The 24,219-nt window shown below is 44.5% G+C and overlaps 1 protein-coding gene across 1 annotated transcript in view; it reads right to left on the bottom strand.

Annotated features, from left to right (window-relative positions):
• Positions 1 to 24,219, bottom strand: part of fancd2 (FA complementation group D2) — a 129,472-nt gene that overhangs the window by 10,485 nt on the left and 94,768 nt on the right. Inside the window, exons 31-43 of the mRNA XM_086002033.1 lie at positions 22,043 to 22,161; positions 20,821 to 20,931; positions 18,202 to 18,329; positions 17,165 to 17,264; positions 16,082 to 16,204; positions 13,014 to 13,107; positions 11,817 to 11,888; positions 11,119 to 11,157; positions 8,231 to 8,305; positions 6,585 to 6,659; positions 4,729 to 4,875; positions 3,359 to 3,442; positions 1,333 to 1,413 (exon numbers count right to left, since the gene is read on the bottom strand). Of these exons, the coding sequence (XP_085858159.1) occupies positions 1,333 to 1,413; positions 3,359 to 3,442; positions 4,729 to 4,875; positions 6,585 to 6,659; positions 8,231 to 8,305; positions 11,119 to 11,157; positions 11,817 to 11,888; positions 13,014 to 13,107; positions 16,082 to 16,204; positions 17,165 to 17,264; positions 18,202 to 18,329; positions 20,821 to 20,931; positions 22,043 to 22,161 (1,248 nt within the window). The remainder of the gene's footprint in view (positions 1 to 1,332; positions 1,414 to 3,358; positions 3,443 to 4,728; positions 4,876 to 6,584; positions 6,660 to 8,230; positions 8,306 to 11,118; positions 11,158 to 11,816; positions 11,889 to 13,013; positions 13,108 to 16,081; positions 16,205 to 17,164; positions 17,265 to 18,201; positions 18,330 to 20,820; positions 20,932 to 22,042; positions 22,162 to 24,219) is intronic.

The following is a 24,219-nucleotide window of genomic DNA, read 5'->3' as shown; positions in this document are numbered from 1 at the left end:
GCCATGAGGTTACAGATTGTGGTGGAATCCAATTCTGCTGCTGCTGGCCCACAACGCTTCATGGATGCCCAGTTTTGAGTTGCTAGATCTGTTCTGAATCTATCCCATTTAGCACGGTGGTAGTGCCACACAACACGATGGAGGGTGACTTCAGTGTGAAGACAGGACTTGGTCTTCACAATAACTGTGCGGTGGTCACTACTACCAATGCTGTCATGGACAGATGCATCTGCGACAGGTAGGTTGGTGAGGATGAGGTCAAGTAGGTTTTTCCCTCTTGTTTGTTCACTCACCACCTGTCGCAGGCCCAGTCTGGCAACTATGTTCTTCAGGACTCGGCCAGCTCGGTCAGTAGTGGTGCTGCCGAGCAACTCTTGGTGATGGACACTGAAGTCCCCTACCTAGAGAACATTCTGTGCCCTTGCTACTCTCAGTGCTTCTTCCAAGTGGTGTTCAACATGGAGGAGTACTGATTCATCAGCTGAGGGAGGGCGGTAGGTGGTAATCAGCAGGAGGTTTCCTTGCCCATGCTTGACCTGAAGCCAGGAGACTTCATGGGATCCGGCGTCAATGTTGAGGACTCCCAGGGCCACTCCTTCCCAACTGTATACCACTGTGCCACCACCCCTGTTGAGTCTGTCCTGCCGGTGGGACAGGACATACCCAGGGATGGTGATGGAGGAGTTTGGGACATTGGCTGAAAGGTATGATTCTGTGAGTATGACTATGTCAGGCTGTTGCTTGACTAGTCTGTGGGACAGCTCTCCCAATTTTGGCACAAGTCCCCAGATGTTGGCGAGGAGGACTTTGCAGGGTCGACGGGGCTGGGTGTGCCATTGTCGTGTCCGTAGCCAGGGCCTAGGTCGACGTCAGGTGGTCCGTCTGGTTTTATTCTTCTTACTGATTTTCATAGCAGTTTGTTATAACTGAGTGGCTTGCTAGGCCATTTCAGAGGGCAGTTAAGAGTCAATCACATTTTTGGTCATCTGCCCCAACATCCCCTTATATGGCTCGGTGTCACCTCTTCTTTAACAACGCTCCTGTGAAGTGCCTTGGGACGTTTTATTACGTTAAAGGTGTTAAAGTTGTTGTTGATGTGGAGATGTATCGCAGGAAGCCTACAGGTGGGAAGAGTGGTCAAAGAACTGCTGAACTCAAAATCCCAATTAAGAAAAAAAAAGGAACCTCCTCAGCCTTGCAAACTGTTCAGGACGTTAGGAAACAACCAGATGACATGCCAAGCACCGAGTGATACAAGTGCATTCTGAAATGTAATCAGTAAGGAGCTTCCAGTTGTATTATGCAGTAGCGCTGTGTACAGTAAATACAGACCTAATCACTGTCAGAGTCTTCATCATCATCCCTTGTAGCTTTCTTTGCGTCCGACTCACAACTATCATCCTCCGCCATCTCCTACAAGAAAACAAACAAAAATTCTGTAAAGTTTTCTCTGTCCCCTCTGTACGTACTAAAGCAAACCAAGATTCCCATGCATCATTATAAGTCATTGATGGATTATTCCAAAATCTGTCTGCCGTGGCTCAGTGGGTAGCACTCTCACCACTGAATCAGGAGGTTGTGGGTTCAAGTCCCAATCCAGAGACTTGAGCACAAAAATCTAGGCTGACACTCCAGTGCTGTCTTTCGGATGAGACGTCAAACCGAAGACCTGTCTGCTCTCTCAGGTGGACGTAAAAGATCCACGGCACTATTTCGAAAAGGAGCAGGGGAGTTATCCCCGGTGTCGTGTCCAATATTTATCCCTCAATCAACATCACTAAAAAACAGGTCATTATCTCATTGCTGTTTGTGGGACCTTGCTGTGCACAAATTGGCTGCCACGTTTCCTACATTACAACAACGACTACACTTCAAAAATGTACTTCATTGGCTGTAAAGGGCTTTGTGACGTCCTGAAGGGTGCTATGTAAATGCAAGTCTTTCTTTCTATTGAAGTGTTAAATATTGAGGTTGTAAGCTTTACTATTTTATTCCAGTCAGATAAACAAAAGATTTTCCTGGTCTCCTCCCTCCTGCTGTCCAGGATGAGCCATGGCCAAATTTGGTGTGTTGGGCTGTCAACACGGCCCAATTGCAGCCCCAGTGCAGGCACGCCCCCCGGCAAAGCCTTGTGCCAGAAAACAGGGGAGAAAAATGCAGTGTAGCTGCAGGTCTGGCCGCTGGTCTCTAGGCCTTCTGGCTGCTGCTGGAAATCAACAGCTACAAGGTGCCAAGGCCCAAAGATCCGGCGGTCGCTTAAGAAAGAAGAATCTAACTTACTGTGGGGACTTCTCTTCAGCTTGCCGCAGCACCCCCCTCAAACCTACTGATCTGAGGAGGCGCCTTGCACAAGTCAACCTGCCAGGGCACCCTTGCATCTGAGCACCTCATGGACGCTACTTCAGGAAACTGAGATGGGAGGCTGGGGATGTCCCTTCCCTACCCTGCAACTCAGGCAAAGTCCCAGAAACTCTCAGGTGACATAAAAAGGGGCAGAGGCCCAATCTTAAGGGTCTCCACCCCCTTTTTCCTGACCGTTGCTCTGGGGAATAGGTGTTCCCTGAGGTGATTATCCCTCCCTCTCTCCTCGCCTGGATACCTGCTTTCCACTTCATGGTGGGGATCAGAAACATATATATTGTATCACAGACATGAGCCTGCATCGTTCCACTTCCTAGCGCGGAAAGAGGGAAACCAATTTGAGTGTCCCCACCGTCACCTTGGCTGAGAGCAGTTAAAACGGTGACCAGAGATCAAACCCTGGACCTCCATGGTCTGTATGGCTTGGTATCTCACTATAAGGGCACACTTACCTGCAGAGCTATTGGGAGAGTTAATTTTTTTAAATTATACTACGACAAAGCAGCTAGCTGTCTCTCATGTTTAAGGCATCATCTGAACTTTTATAACTTGCTTCCTCGTATCCATTATTCCAAATACAAAGAAAAAAACTTGCCTTTCTATAGCGCCTTTCATGACCACAGGACACCCCAAAGCATTTTACAGCCTATGAAATATTTTTTTTGTAATATAGGAAACATAGCAGCCAATTTGCACACAGCAAATTCCCACAAACAGCAATGTGATAATGACCAAATAATCTGTTTTAGTGATGTTGATTTTGAAATCTTTGGAATCAACTGATTGAATTACTGTCTGATAACCATACCCACTGTCTGATAACCATACCCTGAATACTGTCTGATAACCATACCCAAGTAGTAATTGGTCATAATTCTCTTCCCATCAGCTGATTCAATTTTACACCTTGAATAGCACTAGTGTGTTTTTTTGTACAATTACAGCAAATTATTTTACTGTGAGCACCCCCCCCCCCCCAACCACCCCAGGAGCTTACCTCTTCTGCATCGTCATCCGGTAACTGTGATTCTTCATCACCCCCACTCTCCTGCTGGGGGCCCTGGGATAAGATCTCTTCTCCCTGTGTGAAAACAAGAGTCAAATCAGTGAACCGCTGAAGCATTCGCTCCAGCAAAGACTTCATTTTGAAGTGTTGCTCAGCACAAACATACACACAACTTTCAAGTGGGTAGGCGTGGTGGGGGGGGGGGGGGGGGGGGGGAGGTAACTGTCTCTCTGTAACAAGCCACCAGGACATGCATGAATGCAACCCATTGTGACCCATCCTTTGATTCACTGTCCATTCCTGTTGTGAAGCGCCTAGCTGTTCATCTTCGCACCTCCCTCGACAAGTCATCCAACATCAGGAACTCACTATATGCTCATATCCAACAAACAAGATTCCCCATTGGGCTGTCCTCCTGTTAACAAAATTTTAAACTTAACACCGTCCATTGATGAGTAGCAATGGCTACCACAATGGGGCAAACTGGCGCCCCATTTGACTATGCACAACACCAGATATTTTCAGTCACTGTTTGCCGCATAGTTAGACATCTGGAGGGTGGTACAATAATGTCAGCACCAAGCTCGCTGTTGCAGGCAGTTCCAGACCAAGGCTGGTGGTGGCCTTGGACATTCAAAGCGTCTTAATTAAAACTGAGAAACTTGGGTGGTGGGCAATGGCAAATGTCCATCATGCAAGACACCAGCAAGGCTGAAAAGAATAAAACAGAAGATGAGGTAGATGAAAGAACCAGAGGCGGCAGGGGGAAAAACTCTTTTACGCAACGAGTGGTTAGGATTTGGAATGCACGGCCTGATGGGGTGGCGGATACAGATTCAATAGTAGCCTTCAAAAGGGAATTGGATAAATACTTGAAGGAGAAAAAATTGCAGGGATATGGGGAAAGAGTGAGGGAATGGGACTAACTGGATTGCTCTTCGAAGGAGCCGACGCAGACTCGATGGGCCGAATGCTCTCATTCTGTGCTGTACTGTGAGGAAGCAGTGACTAGGTGACGTCACCCTTGGGCGTTAAAAAATCTGCAGACTGTGGGAGAAGTGAAGATTGAAGGGCGTAAGGAATTCAACAGTGTTGAGATTCTGGAAAAGAATGAGCTAGAAGAGAAGATGATGTGATCATTCTTGATTTCAACACAGCAAGGAGGGAGCGAGGAGTGTGTAGGAGGGAATATTTGTGGCTTAGGAGGAACTAGCCTAACTTGCTAACCCAGCAATTTGTGAAGCATAAAATGTGGTAACAAAAAGCAACCGAGACACATCGATAAGCATGTGACAATGCAGCAAAATACAGTTCCACTTTAATGAACCTACAAACATAAATCCACACGTGCTTATGCTCACCTGCAGGTCTCGGTTTTTGAGGTTTCCTAGCCAGAATGCCTCTTGGCACTTGTTGATGGTTAACATTGCTTTGACTCGGTACACAAATAATTCCAACAACTTCTTCAGCAGTGGGACGTGATTAGTCAGATTAGTATCCTGGTTGAGCTACAAATTAAAGGGGAAGACGACATTTAATTGACAGTGAATCCCAGAAGTTCATGTACTCCTGATTGATGGTACAGTTAAAAACATCAAAATGCACTAACAAGGCAACATTGCCTAAATTTTACTTTCTATTAATGTAAGACTAGCTGGTCTATAACCTGACAATTCACAGCTCACTCCATTCTCCATTTTTTTGACATCATTGCAAAACAGTCTCCTGTTCTTGGGTACTACCCTTGTACTCTTGGTGTATTCCAGATTCCAGACAATAGCCTGGATTTTCTGATCCATGTTACTTTAATACTGATGACATTTCATGTAAAAATGACTACTGACTTTAAAATAAGGCTGATTGGAAAATCTAGGCTAATGTGGCCACAATTCACTTGTGACTTATTCACCATGATATTCTGATTTCAATTGTAGTCATTCAATATGGTGACACTCTGAATGTTTAGTCTGCAAACACATATAAATGTTTTTTGTGTACTTTACCCGTTATAATGTAAGAACAATTATGTTAACATCAATATGTGTTACCTTACATTTCTCAACATTAAATTTCTGTAAATCTAATCATTGTCCATAATTTGAATAATCCTGGGTCCCGACAGAGCTCCGTTCCATCCACCACCTTCGATGAAGTGTTTACAGTAATTTCGCTAGGGTGGCACAGTTGATTCAGACACTCTTTCACTGTAAGGAGCTGAATTTCAATCCAAACTGGCTGGATGAAGATTTTGGCTCCACTGGCTGAAAGCATGCTCAGATGATTCTAATATTCCCATTTACAGGAAACTTTGGTTTATCCGGAGGTTAACTGTCCGGAATGCTCGAGCCACCGGCAAAATTCAGGAGTCGGTTCAGTAAGTTTTTTTTCTTTTCGTTGCTTTTTTTTCCCCACTAGTCAGACTCTGCAAGGTCTAGCTGAAGCTGTTGCTTAGCTACAGAGACGTTTGCAAGCTACGGCCGACTGTTTAGAAGCTGGGTTTGTTGCTAGATATGGAGCTCAAAAGCTTCCGTATGTTTTAACATTAGCGCTGGTTTGTCCGGCAGTTTTGATGGGACGGCAACAGCTCGGTCCCGTCGGTGCCGGATAGCACAAAGTTTCCTGTACATGTCTTTTAGACCCATCTGTTGTTTCTTTACTTGTGCCATTACCATCTCCTTTTGCCTTTTACAATCATACCTTTTGTCATTTAATCTCCCCTACTTTCCACCCCATCACAGACCTTCCCTTTTGTACTTTCATCCCTTCTCTCCTTTCCCAGCCTCAGCAAGTGCTTAAGACTTGCTACATCTCGAACTTTTTCCAGTTCTGACGAATGGTCATCGACCTAAAATGTTAGCTCTGTTTCTCTCTTCACAGATGCTGCCTGACCTGCTGAGTATTTCCAGCATCTTCTGTTCTCATCTCAGTGAAATGGGTTTTGGCATGCTCGATGCAGAAGTAAAGGAAGTGGTATGAACACAGATATATTTTCTCACATCTTCCTCATTTAGCTCACCTAAAATGAGTTTCCAGGATCCTCCTAGCTTATAGTATTTAAACTAATCCAATAAAAAATTATATTGTAAAATTAAGTTAACAGTGGAGGTTACATCTTAATCATTAGATATTTTTGCATTAAATTCAAACTTATAACAAGAAAGCACACTGATACGAACTATTTCAACTCCAATAATCCTGGGTGCTACAGGATACATACCTTGCTATGTCCACACATATTGTGGAGCTGACGAGTGCTCAGCTGCAGGGTTTTTAGCAAACTCTGAACATCATCCTTTAAGAAAAAGAGATTCAAGTTATAAGAAAGAAGAGAATTTGTTATAACGTAAGAATTTTAAAAAAGAGCCTTTTGAAAGTGAACTTGTAACATCGCTGCCCTTTAAGCTACAATAGGCTGACACTCCAGTGCAGTGCTGAGGGAGTGCTGCACTGTCGGAGGTGCCGTCTTTCGGATAAGGCATTAAACTGAGGCCCCGCCTGCTCTCTCAGGTGGGTGTAAAAGATCCCATGGCACTATTTCAAGGGGGGGGGGGAAAGAAAGAGTTCTCCCCGGTGTCCTGGGCCAATATTTATCCCTCAACCAACATCACTAAAACAGATTATCTGGTCATTACCACATTGCTGTTTGTGGGAGCTTGCTGCGCACAAATTGGCTGCCGTGTTTCCTACATTACAACAGTGACTACACTTCAAACTCTTGCATCAAATTAAAATACAATTCCAAGACTTTTTTGGTCATATCAAAGAGCAAGAAATGCTCCAGAGCAGCACAATGAGAGTGCACACAGTTACTTCGGCTGAGTTAGTACACATAGTTCCTAACCTCAGGGACACAAGGAAATCTGTAAGGTGAGGCAATGCAGGATGTGGCTCCGAGCAGACAGCTACAGAGCAATATTGGCAGAGGCCTGGGAGCAAATTCCTTGCCTGCCTCCTGGCTGAGGGAATAGTAAACTAAAATGAAACGTGTAGAAATATAAATAGAAAGACTCCTCTATTCCATACATTTCTTCAATTCTACTTTTTAAATGTGGTGTAGAGATAATTACTGATTATGTAAATAAACACTTGGAAATTCTGTTTTGTCTGTAAAGATCTTCGGTATGTATGTATCGAACTTTGCATGTATGAGGTCGCAGGTTCAATCCCCGGCATTTTCATCCACTTCAAAATTAGGTGTCAGCCTTGGCCCAGTGGTAACACGCTCACATCCAAATCAAAAGGTTGTGGGTTCAAGTCCCACTCTAGAGACCTGAGCACACAATCAGGGCCAAAGTGTCTGCCGTACTGAGGGAGCGCTGCACTGTTGGAGGTGCCGTCTTTTGGATGAGATGTTAAACCGAGGTCCTGTCTGCCCTCTCAGGTGGACGTAAAAGATCCCATGGCACTATTTCGAAGAGGAACAGGGGAGTTCTCCCCGGTGTCTTGGACAATGTTTATCCCTCAACCAACATCACTGACGTAAGAAAACTACGAGGCATTTGGTCTAAGCGTTAAACAAAGCTTTAATCAACTGTTTTACAACATGGAAGTCTAGTTGTGTGCTTCACTAATTCCTGTTAAAGAATGTTCTGAGCAAGCTGGGCCCATGCCCGAGTATTTATACTCTCCCTGGACAGTGCCACCAGCAGGCCGCCCAGTATTATTTCATAAGTCATTTCCACATAAATGACAAGATTCATGTCAATCACTAAAACAGCTTATTTGGTCATTATCACATTGCAGTTTGTGGGGCCATTATTAGATTACATTTAAACCACCTGAACCCCTTGATTAGATAAGAGCTTTGTTGTCAATTCCTACTTATTTTCTACTGAGCTTGCATTCTTTGCTGGAAATTCATACCCTGTGCTTCTTGAAGCTGTAGTCGAGGAGTGGCATGCCTTGCTTAAGAAAAGATTCAATGAAAAGGCGTCCATGCTGCATCACAAAAATATAACATGCATTAGACGAAAACACTGTAGCAATTCCACCATCGTAGAACTAATTTCTATAAAAACTGTACAGTATGTGCAAAAATCATAGTTTCCGATAGGAGGCTTCCTGCGTGCAGATGCCCCCTATCGGGGAAAAAAAATCTACGCCCTTACCCGAGGGCTCCCGAGGTCCGGCCATTTCCGATCCTGGGCCTCTCCTGGTCCGCGCGCGCAGAGGCCCACGTATCCAAGGGGCGCATGCGGTTCACAAGCGTCCCTGGGATCACGTGGGCCAGGCGAGCCAATGGGAGAAGGGGATCCCCCTTCATACTTTTTGACAGGTAGACCTGTCAAATATATGAATGGGGATCACTGAAAAAGGACATCAAATCATTAATTACATTTTAAAAAACCATCACATTTTTAAAATGAGTTAAAATTACATTCAATTAAATATTTTAAACAAAAATTTTATTTTTTGAAAAAAAATTGAAGTTTTTTACGGGGCTAAAAATAAACTTACCTTTTTAAAAAATATTTTTGAATTATAGATGAGTGAAAGGAAAAAAAAAATTTTTTTTTAAACTCTTATGCTGGTAAAAGCAGGCCTGCTTTTACCAGGCGTAAGATTTTTAAGGGATTTCAGCAGGTGGAGGTTCTGCAGAAAGCAGAACTCTCCACCCCCACAGAGGCCCTTCTCCAGGGCAGGCGTGCGATCTGTCAAGAGGATCCTTGACAGATCGGAAATGCCGGTTTTCAGCTCATGCGCTTCGCATGCCTGAAACCGGCACTTGCGAGGTCCCTACGGGTGAGTACACAGCTCGCACACACCCGTAGGGATCAGAAAATACAGGCCAATGCATTTTGATGTTATTTGTGGCAGCCTGATGGTGACGTACTTTGGTGTTCCAGTCTGACATGCTAAATGTAGTAGTTAGGACAACATTTCAATTCCATAAACCCCATGGTCATTCAAAGTCTTGATCACACACAACGAGGGGAAAAACAGCAACTACAGGCTAGGCATTATCCTTGGGGAGGTGGGAGCGGATGGGTGTTATAGGAAGATAGAGCATAGTCACTGCATCCTTCCCTCTCATGTCTTCTAAAAGCAGGTTCAAGACCAGTATTGAGACGCCACGGAACACGTTGCTTGTCCATCTTTTGTTTCAGACAACGGGCAATTTACCAGATGATAAGATTAGAGTATTTTACTTTTTTTCCCCCAATTTCTTTTTAACCCATTGGCAGTGTGGGACACTACTGTGAGGCACAAGTAGGTAAACATCCAATCTCCATTTTGATCATTACATTTCAAGCAATGAAGATTTACCAGTGCCATCAACTGTGGGCACAATTGCAGAAGTGTCAGCAGTCTTATGGTTTTGAGCCAGCACCAAGGCATAATCTAAACTGACACTCCAGGACAGTACTGAGAGTGTGGACGTTGTCAGATAAGATATTAAGTTGAGACCTTGTTCCCCGCCCAGGTTGAGGTGAAAGGGGTAATTTGAAGATTACAGAATTGATCTTCTGGAAGGATGAGATCAAGCGGAACAACGGTCCTTGTCCATCTGAACCCAGCTTGTAGTGGGCTTTGCAAAGTAACTGTTGGTTGCAAATGGGAAACTGCGTGTATGGGGAAGGGGAGAGAAGAAAGGATAAAACATCTCATCACCATTATTGGTCAACTGAGTGTTCCATTAAATAAAGGGGAAAACCCCAGCCATTTCCTTAGTCAATTTTCAACAGCCTCATTGGCACTATTGTGAACTTTGGAAAGAGATTATACTTTAATACTGTAGCCACACAGTTGTAGTTCTGTAAACTGCAGAATTTCCCCGCTCATGAGCTTTTTGAATACCATAACAATCACAGAGGTTGACACAGCAGTGAAGTACTAAGAAAATGCTTCATTTTTAGAGGCATATAGAAAGAAAGAACTTGCATTTATATAGCACCTTTCATGACCTCAGGACAGCCCAAAGCGCTTTACAGCCAATGATGTACTTTTGAAGCGTAGTCACTGTTGTAATGTAGGAAACACGGGAGCCAATCTGCGCACAGCAATGTCCCCCAAACAGCAATCAGATAACGACCAGATAATCTGTTTTAGTAATGTGGATTGAGATATAAATATTGGCCAGGACACCGGGGAGAATTCCCCTGCTCTTCTTCAAATAGTGCCATGGGATCTTTTACATCCACGAGAGAGCAGACGGGGCCCTCGGTTTAATGTCTCATCTGAAAGACGGCACCTCCGACAGCGCAGCACTCGCTCAGTACTGCTCTGGAGTGTCTGCCTAGATTTCTGCGCTCAATTCTCGTGTAGGTCTTGAACATCACAACCTTCAGACTCAGAAGTGAGTCTGCTACTACTGAGCCAAGACTGACACATATTGTTCATATGAGATGCTAAACTCAGGTCTCATCTGTTTGTTTAAAAGATACTAAAGATACAATGGCACTATTCAAAGAAGAGTTGGGAGTTTTCCCAGTGTTCCGGCCAACATTCCCCTCTCAACCAATAGCGCACATTATATATACACACACACACGTATATAAAACATATATTTTAACTGGTCGGTCATCTCATTGCGGTTTGTAGGATGTTGCTGGTAAGGAATAGCTGCTGGTTTTGCCTACGTAACAGACACTGCACTTGGAACAAAGTAATTCATTATATGAAGCGCTTTGAGATGTTTCAATGATGCGATCAGGCACTATATGAATGCAAGTTCCTTTTCTTTATATTTAAAAAAAAACCTAACACCACCACTGCCAAACCAAAACCAAAAAATGTATTAAGTTCATTACCTTGAGACAAACACCCAAGACAGGCCTGCTGTCAAACACCTGTGTGGTTAGAAAACATTAATGAACATAAAAATAGATTTGTTCAAACTATGACCAATGCAAACAAACCGATACTAAAACAAGGGTTCACAACAAGAAGCCACATAAACAGATAGCAGTCAGGCAACCTGTTGCAGCATTAGCATGTAGCACCATAGTCATGCTTCAGTCACCTACTCCCTCAGGTTCTTGATCTCACCTGCACTGGTGCAGGGAGAAACTGAGTAAACAGAAAAACAGGAGGAGTGAAAATCCCAAGGCTGTCTTACATGTGTCCTTGCAGCTAGTTCAGAGTGACACTGGCAAAGGCTTGGGAGGATCTCAACCACCTGCTGTCTTAGCCAGGTACTCTGTGATGTGAAGTTAGGAAACACTTCTACACACAAAGGCTGGTAGAAGTTTGGAACTCTCTTCCGCAAATGGCAGTTGAAGCTAGGTCAATTGTTAACTTTAAATCCGAGATTGATAGATTTTTGCTAACCAAAGCTATTACGGGACATGGGGCATATGGAGTTAGGTCACAGATCAGCCATGATCTCATTGAATGGCTGAACAGGCTCGAGGGCCTAAATGGTCTACTCCTGTTCCTATGTTCCTATCAGAGGAATAGTGGGACAAAAATAAGAGGAATTGCACACCCTTACCAAAAATAAAGTTACCTTTACAAGATTTACTAGGATATGGAAATCCCGCACAGCTACGTTCCAACGCAGCAGCTTCTCTATCTGTACCTGAAACCAAATGCGAGTCAGTTAATGTATAAAGTCACAATTTTTCCCTATTCTGTCATTATGACATGAACAGCTCCCTTCATCTCCTTCATGTAACAAATTGTGTGCAGTTTTAGTCGCCTTATCTGAGGAAGGATGTTCTTGCCACGGAGGGAGTGCAGCGAAGATTCACCAGACTGATACCCGGGATGGCAGGAATGACGTTTGAGGAGAGATTGGGTCGATTAGGCTTATATTCGCTAGAGTTTAGAAGAATGAGAGGGGATCTCATTGAAACTTATAAAATTCTAACAGGACTAGACAGACTAGATGCAGGAGGGAGAGTCCAGAACCAGGGGTCACAGTCTAAGGATAAGGGGTAAGCCATTTAGGACTGAGATGAGGAGGAATTTCTTCACCCAGAGAGTGGTGAACCTGTGGAATTCTCTGCCACACAGGGCAGTTGAGGCCAATTCATTAAATATATTCAAGAAGGAGTTGGATATATTTCTTGAGACTAAAGGGATCAAGGGGTATGGGGAGAAAGCAGGGACAGGGTACTGAATTTGGATGATCAGCCATGATCTCATTAAATGGCGGAGCGGGCTCGAGGGGCCGAATGACCTACTCCTGCTCCTATCTTATGTTTCTATAACCCCTGATCACAGCCTCTTGCTTGTGAATGGCAGTACATGCCTTCACCAATGTAGTTTTCTGTTGTACCCGTTGAGTGCCCGTATTTCTGCTCTAAATATTACTGTACATCATTCCAAACCTTTGTATAAACAGGTTGCATAATGATTCAATTGTCAATATCATGGGGATGAAATCAGACAAAAAAAAGGAGGCAAGCACATATGGGCCTGATCCTGCCTCCTCCAGAGTACCAATCAAAAAAAAAGTTTACAAATAAAAATGTTTCTCCCCCTCCCCTTGATGTCCCCTCCATGACACACACTATTCCTGGACTGTTTGTGAATGCCAAGTCAACCTTAAATGTATTAAATCCTTAAAGGATGATCCAATTGATGTTCTTTTATTCGAATTTTGCCATTTTGCTTCTGGTGACAGGTTTCGTTCCGCATGAGTAGAACTGAAGTGCTGCAAGATGGTGAAATGTCAAGAGACCAACATGGTCTGCATTACCTCAGCTGAATCGGACTGCATGCCAGCCGGAATATCCTTTACCGACTTGTCCAGTTCCCTCATCATCACCCGGTAGAAGACCAGGAAAGTTTGCCTGTAAAAAGAAAAAGACTTGCATTTATATAGCGCCTTTCACGACCACCGGACGTCTCAAAGCGCTTTACAGTCAATGAAGTACTTTTTGACGTGCAGTCACTGTTGTAATGTGGGAAACGCGGCAGCCATTTTGCGCACAGCAAGCTCCCACAAACAGCAATGCGATAATGACCAGATAATCTGTTTTTGTGATGTTGGTTGAAGGATAAATATTGGCCAGGGCAGTAGAGAAAGTAAGCAATTTATTTCACTGTTTTTCCAAGTTTTCCTAACCTCAATCCCCTTCTTCACCTTGATGTCTTTTCGCACCAAACACTGACTGAAAAGTGTGGCAGACTGAACCCAGTGCCTTCCTGATGGTGCTCAATATGTGGCCACAATGACAGTGGCCTTGGGATGACTCATTCTCCAATTTTCTTTCCATTTCTGTCACTGAATGCTTGTATTCCACTCGATATCTCTTAGTGGCCAGTGAGATTGGGTACTCACTGCAGGAGACCGTGGGCACACATCAGTTTCCTGCCATTGGATGGCACAGCTCAATTCAGCTCCAATGCACCCAGATTTAAGCACAATTAAAATGAACCCCCATACTAACAGCAAATTCTATTAAATCCGTTGCTTATGGCCTACCGCTATTCATGCTCTTCCACTTGGGAGGGCTAGATGGTCTCAGGTGCATACTTCTCCATGACCACCAATGCTACTGTGATTGGCTATTAGCTTGTGCAATTCAAGCCAAATAAGAACATAAGAAATAGGAGCAGGTTTAGTCCATTCGGCCATTTGAACCTGCTCCGCTGTTCAATAAGATCATGGCTGATCTTCTACTTCAACTCCACCTTCCTGCCCTATCCCGATATCCCTTGTTGCACTTAGTATCCAAAAATCTATCGCTCTGTCTTGAATATACTCATCGACTGAGCCTCCACGGTCCTCGGAGGTAGAGAATTCCAAAGATTCACAATCCTCTGAGTGAAGACATTTCTCCTCATCTCAGTCCTAAACGGCTGACCTCTTATTCTGAAACTGTGACCTCTAGTTCTAGACTCCCCAGCCAGGGGAAACATCCTCCCTGTATCTACACTGTCAAGCCCCTTAAGAATTTTATACGTTTCAATGATATCACCTCTCATTCTTCTAAACTCTAGAGAATATAGGCCTAGTCTACTCAATCTCTCCTCATAGGACAATCCCACCATCCCAGGAATCTGTCCAGTGAACCTTTGTTGCACTCCCTCTAAGTTTAGGTCATCGTATTGCTAGTCTTCTCCAGTTCCTATGCCAGTATTCCCTCACTGAGAATGTGGACAGGCAAGCAACTTATTCCCAGGTCACTCCACACCAGTCAACAAACCTTCACCGTGGCAATTCTCCAGATAATTCACAACTTAGAAACATAGGGGAAAAAATTGGGTTGCTTTGCGTCTCCCGTTAGCGCCCCCGGCACAAAGAATGTAGCGCCCCGGCGCGGTGCCGCTAACGCCTCCCGCGGAATTCAGCGGGAGGTTCGTGGCTGCGTTAGCCGGTTGCGCCCCACGGCACAGTGTCCCACTCGCAAACTTCGCTCGCGATCCCCTGATCCACCGCCAGACGCTATGTCCGACAGGGTCACAGTGCCGTGCTTGCGGCCAGGGCAGCGCAAATTAAAGGGCAGGTGCCGGGCGGCCATTTTTTTTGGGCCGCCTGCCAGCACCTGCCCCTTTCACCTCTTCCTGTGGGGTGCCGGCCACGATCGTTTAGCCCGGCACTCCTCTAGAGCGCCGGGCTCTTTTGCCGGCACCCCGCTCCCCGCTGGTCCAGCAGGGTCCCGGTGCGCGCTGCGCTAGGCCCCTCCTTTTTAATAAGGGGAGGCCTGTAGTACCATAGCACAACGTACCGACACGCGTGGAGCTGCGATATTGAATAGTAGCGCCCCAAGAGGGAGTGGGAGCGCTTCCAGTAGCGCCCCGCCTCCTGCTTGGGGCGTTACCATTCAACTTCTGGCGTGGGGGCACTAACATTTTCAGGGCGCTAAAAGTAGCGCCCTAGCGAAGTTAGCGCCCCAAAGGGGGCGCGACCCAATTTTTCCCCCCATAGGGTGCTGGGAATGGCCAATGAGAGCTCAAGTTCTACCATTCTTCTGCTCAAAACTCTGTCGCCTCCTCTGGGGTCCCCCTTTGCTTGTAGGATTTGATATCCCCCTCCCCTATTTTCTCCTTAAGATGTTGACTGATAAAAAGAGGTAGTTTCACAAGCATCGTTAGCTCTTCGGTGCTTCAACCAGGTGAGATCGGAGACAGTGAGTGTCGGTATGCTGACATTGATTCTGTCCTCAGCAGGCATCTGCACACTTTCCAGCAGGCAACACTGGACAATGATCGAAGCAAGAATATTCTCATCCCTTCACATACTTAAGAGCATGGAGGCCAATTGCAGCACCCCACCATCCCACCCAGCTGCGATCGTGAACACAGCACAGACTAGGTAGGTGGGGGCATTCAGCCACTGCGACATCAGTGAGCTGAATTGTGCGATTTTAACTAATGGTTACGCCATAACTTCAGAAGTATATTTTTTATATATATTTTTTATCCACACCTTTGGTTTGTACCTTTTCCTTTTTCTCTCTCCCACATGGCAGCTCTCACTCTGCCAGCGCATTTCACACTTCATCTCGAGCCGTCTTTTGTCTCTTTACCTGTCCTATTACCATCTCGTCTCGCCTTGAATATCTCTTAATGTCTCTTCACCTCTCCCAGACCTTCCCTTTTGTTCTTTCATCCTCTCCCCCATTTCCCAGCCCCCAAACTGGCCTTTTAATGTTTCATTTCCTGTCTTTTTTTTCCTCAGTTCTGAAGAAGGGTTTCGACCTGAAACGTTAACTCTGTTTCTCTCGCCACGGATGGTGCCTGGCCTGCTGAACTTTTCCAGCGTTTTCTGTTGTTATTTCAGAAGTGCTATTGTTGGTAGAAGCAAAACTCCATTCACACCTGGTCAATGTTGGAAATGTGACCGAGCTGCCATCCTTGGTCGAGTTCAATAGCTCGGGAACACCCACACCAGCGATTTCCTCTACAGATTTCAACACGTCATCTGTGTGCTTCAGGTAAATACTGCAAACCAGGTAAAAACAAAAATTAGCCATCAGATTGCTGAACGTTCAGTTGATGCTGGGTTACCCAACATAGCAATACTTCACATAATTTGCCAACATTTGTTTTATTCTATTCCCCCCCCCACACAACATTTTCTTGTAAAACAGGGAACGCAAACAACTTTCTCTAGGCCTGTTAATGCCGCTATTTAAAAGGAAATTAGTGAGGAGAGTGATATGGAGCAATTCAGAATCCAAAATTTCCTATTTGCTTTGGAACGTATATAGCTGCCACATAGCGAAAAGCAGGCAGAGCATGTTTATACATAGTCTGAATGAACGTTTCAGGCAAAAAATAGGTTTATTTAAACAGAGTATCTATATATAAACCAGCTCACTGCTCCCAAAGGTATCCTACATGCCCAAAAAGACATCACACAGATTCAGAGCCACAGTGCATTGGTGTATGAACATTCTGGGCTGAAGGGTAGTAGAATGTGGTTCTATCTTGTAACCAGCTATATATATTAAGCTCCTAATCTCTGCAAGATCAAGTTGAAAGGGGGAAATAAAAAAAATAAGAGAAAGGGAGTGGGGATAAAAATGTGTATTTGGGACTTCTTAGCTGATGGTAAACAAACTGCACCACAAGCTGCCACAATATATTGGAGCCCCAGGATGCTGTAGATTGGTTGGACCTGAGTGTGCACCAGAGACAGCAACACTAATTTTCTGATCTCATATAACAGTTTCACTGCAGGACCAACCAGAGGCCAGGCAAGTAAGGAGGTTGGGCACTCTCACGCGTGCCCTAGCAGCTGGTATCAGAGTGTACTTCAGCTAAGCTTTTCTACTAAAAGAGCCATCATCAAACTTAACGTTTACCTCGTATGCACTAATATGGGCTTGCCTTCAGAGACAGACAAAAAGAGGTCCATCTTCATCCCAGGCAATTCATTTGATTACTGGTTGTACTTACCATAGGAGGGTTTGCAGAGTTTCATTGTATCGATTGCCTTTCTGTTTATCCCCACTGGGCAGAACCCAGGATTGGCACAAGAAGCCTCGTGCTATTGATGCTGAAAGGAGAAAACTGAGAGCAATCACTACAACCATTTTTACAATGTAGATATACATATCACCAATTCAAAATAAATTTCGTTAAGTATGTAACTTGCTACAGGTTAAAAAAAAATTTAAATGCAATCTCAGAGACAGGGAAGTTCTGATCAGAACAGGCCTCAAAGCAACAGAAGGGAACGTTAGGAAGTGGGTGCTGCGTAAATCACATCCTCGCTGTACATTTGTAACACCGTCAGCCCCATAAAATGCAGGATATACGTGGCCTCACGGAGAGGGGACCACTCAGAAATTAGTTGAAGAAGCAACGCTCTGCCCTATCTCTGTAACCTCCTCCAGCTCTACAACCTTCTGAGATCTCTGCGCTCCTCCAATTCTTGGCCTCTTGCGCATCCCCCTATTTTAATCGCTCATCTATTGGTGGCCGTGCTTTCAGCTGCCTGGGCCCAAAGCTCTGGAATTCACTCCCTAAACCTCTCCGCTTCTCTCTCCTCAAAACCTACTTCTTTTGGTCATCTGTCCTAATATCTTCTTATGTGGCTCGGTGTCAAATTTTTGCTTGATAGTGCTCCTGTGAAGCACCTTGGGACGTTTTACTACGTTAAAGGCGCTATATAAATGCAAGCTGCTGCTGTTATTGCACTGCGAAGTGGCAGCATACAAACTTGAGCTCATGCTGCATAAATGAGCCGAGATAAACAGTCGTGAAGGAACCAGCCCCTTACCAAAAGAAACTGAGGGACAGTCATTCCCCCATCCGACTGGACTCACAATTTCAAAGCAACGTTGGCAGTGGAACAGGTCTCTCGGAGACTGTTCGTGGTGGGAAAATACTTAAGGTTCCAGCTGCGCCTTCTTCCTTTATTACCCTACAATCTAGCGCTCTCCCGCCTCCCCAACCCAAATTATAAACATGACGCCAAAGACGGAACAAACCTATTTTCTCCTTGTACTGGTTGTCTGGAGATCTCGCTGCTATGACAATAAGAAGCTGGGTAAGAGTCACGGCAGAGGCGCAGCGGGGAATGCTGCTGTGGAAGTTCTGCAGGTATCGGAAGGTCTGCCTGCAGGGATAGAGATGATATTTCGTTAGCTGCACGAGACCGAATTTCCGAAGCGGACTAAATAATGTAGATTTTGCTTGCTTTGTTACCTGCAAAAAATTCCAATGTTCAACATTTTAAAAGTGAAATTAAGAGAACAGCACTGGTGAGGGAGCAAAGGTTAAAATATAATTAGAGGGAAAGGGAAAGTCAGTAATCTCTAATGCACCCCCTTACAGCCAGGTTAATAGAAGCTTTTGCATGTGGTGCAGAGAGAGCGCTGGAAGGATGGGGAGAAAATATCATTGAAGGGGAAAATAAAAACATTTTAAAACTGAGTCAGTTGTAGAAAGTCTTTTTTGTTTCTTTTAAATTAGATTTATTCTGGGTTTTACCCCCCAAACAGCAAGAGTTATTGATCGCTGCTGGGCCGCTGTGGCAAAGAAAATGATTAAAATTTATGTCAAATTTGCAAACGATACCAAATTGGGAGCAGTGGCAAATGATGACTATTAACGTGCACAAATTCAATTAAAAATCCTCCCAGGCTGTTAACAAAGCAAAGAGAATGTTGGGATGCATAGCAATAGGGAATAATGTACAAGTCTAGAGAGGTCAGTTTAAAACTGTAGTTGGCCCTGCTGCGGCCACATTTGGAGTCCTGTGTGTGCAGATTCGGTCTCCCTATTTCAAAAAGAACAATCAATTATTGGAGCGGGTACAGAGAAGCGCTATACAGTTGATCCCAGAACTTAAGGGAATGACACATGAGGAAAGATTGACTGCCCTGGGACTTTTCTCTCTCGAATAGACTGAGAGGACACACGACAGAAGTGTTTCAAATTATAAAAGTTTTGGATAAGTTAGTAAGCTTTTCTGCCGTGTACAAAATTTAAGCACGAAAGGCCAAATTTACAAATGAAAGATTTTACTAAGAGGGTGGTAAGTTTTGTTTTATTTATTCATTCTTGGGATGTGGGTGTCGCTGGCAAGGTTAGCACTTATTGCCCATCCCGAGTTGTCCTGAGAAGCTGGTGGTGGACCACCTTCTTGAACCGCTGGTACTGGTTTGATACAACTGAGTGACTTGCTGGGCCACTTCAGGAGGGCAGGTAAGAGTCAACCACGTTGGTGTGGGATTGGACTCGCATATAAGCCAGACTGGGTAAGGGTGGCTGGTTTCTTCCCCTAAATAAATGAGTTAACCAGTAGGGTTTTAATGGCACTTTTCCGACACTTTCATTGACACTTTTACGGACAACAGCTTTTTATTTCCAGATTTTTTTGAGCTGAATTGAAATTCTCAACCTGCCATGGTGTGATTTGAACTCACGATCTCTGGATTATTAGTCCAGTAACATAACCGCTGCACTACCGTACAGATTACCGGCGGTGGAACAAGAAACCTTAATGGGTTACAAGAAGGAACAAAACAGCTTCTTGTCAACGTTGAGATTCAGAGTGATTAGAAACGCACCAAGGGAATCCTGTGGATAGGGGGAATGAGATAGACCAATGGTCTTCTCCTGCCTGAAACCGTTACTATATTACTAACTCTACCAATGTCTGGCTCAATATCAGCACCAGCAGAGACATGGGCACAAGTTATTTGCCTGACCTAATGGTCAGAAATAGACGGCAGCATGGGGAGAGAAGAGAAAAAAACAAAATGTGATTCCGCAATCTGGCGATGCCAACTAGGAGCAGTACTCACAGGGTGTGCATTGCCAGAAATTAATTGATGGAAAATCGTGGCTGCATACCTACGATTCCTCAGATGCACTTCCTTAGTGTGCCAGACTGTGGAATCACCCCTACACAAGTCAAAAACTGCCCGTGTCCTGCTCACCCATCACTCCTCCACCTTGTTGACATACATTGGCTCCCAGTCCACCAATGACTCAGAATTTTAAATTTTCATCCTTGTATTTCAATCCCTTCATGGCCTTGCGCCTCCCCATCTCTAACCTCCTCCAGCCATATAACACCCCAGCGTACTCTCCATTCCTCTGACTCTGGCCTTTCGTGCATTCCCCCCCCTTCATTGCTGGCCATGCCTTCAGTCATCTAGGCCCCACGCTTTGGAATTTCCTCCCTAAACCTCTCCACCTCTCTCTCCTCCTTTAAAGCCCCCCCTTGAAACCCACAGCTTTCTCCCATCTAAGATCATCTTCTCAGTCTTGCCGTCGATTTTTATCTGATTGCACCTCTGTGAAGCACCTTGGAACATTTTTCTACGTTAAAGGGGCTGTATCAATTGCAAGTTGTAGATGTTATAATATACAAAAATGAACAGGAAAAAGAACATCCAGGGGTGGATGGAGGGCAATAAATGCTGGCCTTGCCAGTGACGCCCATGTTCCACGAATGAATAAAAAAAAAGGCGCCATTTTCTTCTTAAAGCCTTTGTTTGTCAAGCCTGAACTTGAATTATCTTTTTGGCCCCAATTTCAGTCAACAGAACTCATGTCTTTACACTACGGTCATAGCAATGAAAAGTTCCTCATAATACCTGAAGAGCTCCTCCAGTTCCAATTCACCATCTCCTGCTTTGAGTCTGTTGGCCAGGACACCAAGGGCTACCTTCAGTAGCTTACGGTTTTCATGCTGGGCAAATCCACACCTGTATGTTAAAAAGAAAAACACCAACTCAGTTACTGTACCAGTAAAGTCTCCCGCTCCTAATTCTATCCCAGTGAGAAATCAATTGTTTTATTTTGCCACCACCGAATCGTAGAAACTCCATCTTCTCTTCACCTCTCCTTTCCCAATTTACAGGAAACTTTGGTTTATCCGGAGGTTGTATGGCCGGAAACCTCGATCTAACGGCAGAAATCAGCAGCCGTTTTGTTAGGTTTTTCTTCTTTTTTTTTCTTCTCCTAGCATTTTTTTTTTTTTTTTTTTAAAAACAGTCAGTCTCTGGAAAGCCTCTCTGAAGCTGTTGCTAAGCTACAGAGACGCTTCCAAGGTACGGGCCGACAGTTTACAAGCTGTTGCTAAGCAACACAGTGTTTGTTGTCAGATACGGAGATGAAAACCTCTGTATCCTTCAACATTAGCGCTGGTCTGTCCGGAAGTTTTCACAGATCGGCATCACGCCATCACCCCATCGGTGCCGGATATCGCGAAGTTTCCTGTAGTACAGATGTTATTTTTATCTGCTGTACTGAGGGATGTGTGTGTGTGTGTGTGTGTGTGTGTGTGTGTCTCTCAGAGGTGTTGCTAGAGTACGGTGGAACCTTGATTTCTGCCATAATGAAAAAGACACCCCAGCAGATAATGGAATTTGCCACCATTTGGTTATGCTGTTCTGCTGGCAAGGTCCAGTTGGTGCTTGAACAACTGATCTAACAGCTGATCACCCTGGTGACCACAGCTTCCTCATGCCCATGCCTCAACTCCAGAACCAAGCAAGCCGGCCATAAGCATGGCAACTAAAGCACCCAAAGTACTGGGATGATCATTAAAGGCAGCATGTGCTCACTTCCAGCAATCACAGCTCCATAAATCTGATCCCAATGAAGGTGCTAACTTTGAAAATGAATCCACAGCCCGTCTTTCTGAACACATTACTGTGCCCATGAACGGAACACATGCTGGAAGTAACACCAGCCTTTACTTGATTTTATTAAACATCTCCAAAAGAGCCGTTTATTTCACTCACACAGTGCAACTCATCAATTCTTTTCAATTAGCCTCTACCCATCTTCCACTATAGCAGACTCTGTACCTACCAAGCAAAGAGCGTGTTCAAGATCTGAAGAAGTAACTGATAGCATGCAGCCATCCGCTGATGTTCTTTTACATTTGCTCCCAGAACATCCACCACACCATTGTTCTCAGCCATCATCACCTGTACACAAAAAAAAGCGACTATTTACAAAGGAAAGCGGTCAGTCTTCACCAACACAGTCCACAAATCTAAAATAAGGGCTTCGTCATTCTAAATATTCACTGAAGTTTCATTAAGATTAAGTTAATTCCAGGTAACATACATTAATTCCTGCGTGGGTTAGGCCTCGCGATTCCTAACTTGGTAAATTTTCACTCTTAGGTTTTGCAGAAGGCGCAAGCAGATTCTTCCCACAGCGGCACTTTCATACACTACCTCGCGCACGGTTAGAAAGTGGCACAGAGAGGGTCAAGCGAGCACATTCCTATTTGGCTCAGAGATGGTCTTGGATTACAAGAACCCCCAGCTTTCGCCCTTCATCTCTTGAAGGTGGTAATGCATGCTGGGGTAGCATTCCACCAACCCTGACTCAAGTAGTTGTGCTTCATGTGTGAGCCCCGACAGTGATTGTCAGATATAACAACAGAAAATGCTGGAAATACTCAGCAGGCCAGGCAGCATCCAGCATTTTCTGTTGTTATTTCAGATTTCCAGCATCCGCAGTATTTTGCTATTATATTAGTGATTGTCAGATGGTGGTTTAACATTGGGGACCTCATCATAGCCTGATTGTGTCCTAACCCAACATCCATATGTGTGTTGTCCAAAAAGGATTGCAATCAAGATCGGAAATCTGTCTGATTTTTCCTGTGCCGAGCCCACAGGTATAGAGATCAATTGCAGTGCCTGAGTGGTCACCAGGCTGAGATCAGGTAACTCAGCAGAGAGTAAGAAATTAATCTTGGACTTTCTTGGAATACACATTTCGGTACCACACTTAGGATAAAATTTGGTTTAAGGGATATAAAGGGGTTCTCAATATTCGACCGGTATAAAACTGTCTGAAAGGTACCATTTAGTCTTGTTAGCTGGAAAACAAACGCAAAGCACCATGGGATACTTGGCTATATTAACCCTTTTTAAACTAACAAATAGATTTAGATGACCAAGGACATTCCAAAGCTCCGCTCGTAAATTACTCCGAGTACATGTTTGGAGGAGGCCTCTTGAAAGAGATAAGGGTACAAAGGCACACTGATGAGGCCTTTGCAGACAGGTCTTGGAGAATAGTCAGCTGGCCCTTTTGACTAGGGCTTTGTTCAGCGAGGCCATGTCTTGCTGAAGATGCCTGCCTCCCTATTTTGATAACAAAAATAAGAGATAAGCTCATGAATGCGAAGTTAGAATGAAGCCTTTGCAGCCCATCAGCCTCTCACTGACGTATTCAGGGGGTACTCGAGTTTGAAGGACAGGCTTAGTAGTTGATTGATTAACCATGTAAATCAATGAAGTATCAATATTCCCATGTATACACCCCATTAGTAATAAGTGGGTGTTGTCTAATAAACTGTATAAACTAAGCTGTATTGTCACTTTTCCTCCGAGAACGATGCCTCTAGCTAAGGGTAGCTGAGGTAGTTCTCCCGTGTGCACTCGTAATAAAACTATTGATCTGGGTAACACCCGAGTCTGTTAGTTCTGTTTTACCATCCAGATTTTCCTCGCTTACACACACCATGTGGTGCGAATACCCAATGAGCCATCAGTGGAGTATTGTCTCAATTGCATTTTGAGGTTTAATTTTTTTTTTTACTCCATTCTTCCCTGATGTCCCTCACTGTACGGTAGCATAGTGGTTGCGTTACTGGACTAGTAATCCAGAGGCCTGGACTAATGATCCGGAGACATAAGTCAAATCCCACCATGGCAGCTGGGGAATTTAAATTCAGTTAATTAAATAAATCTGGAATAAAAAACTAGTATCAGTAATGGTGACCATGAAACTACCGGATTGTCGTAAAAACCCATCTGGTTCACTAATGTGGAAGGAAATCTGCCACCCTTACCTGGTCTGGCCTATATGTGACTCCAGACCCACAGCAGTGTGGTTGACTCTTAACTGCCCTCTGAAATGGCCTAGCAAGCCACTCAGTTGTACCAAACTGCTACAAAGAAGTATCACTGTGGGAGTACCTTCACCACACGGAATGCAGCGGTTCAAGGCGGCGGCTCACCACC

Source organism: Somniosus microcephalus, chromosome 11, assembly GCF_052327205.1.
Source record: "Somniosus microcephalus isolate GS21.2 chromosome 11, FLI_Smic_1.0, whole genome shotgun sequence".
Lineage (NCBI taxonomy): Eukaryota > Metazoa > Chordata > Chondrichthyes > Squaliformes > Somniosidae > Somniosus > Somniosus microcephalus.
Note: the sequence above shows the minus strand (reverse complement) of the source record. Positions and strands in the feature narration are given on the sequence as shown.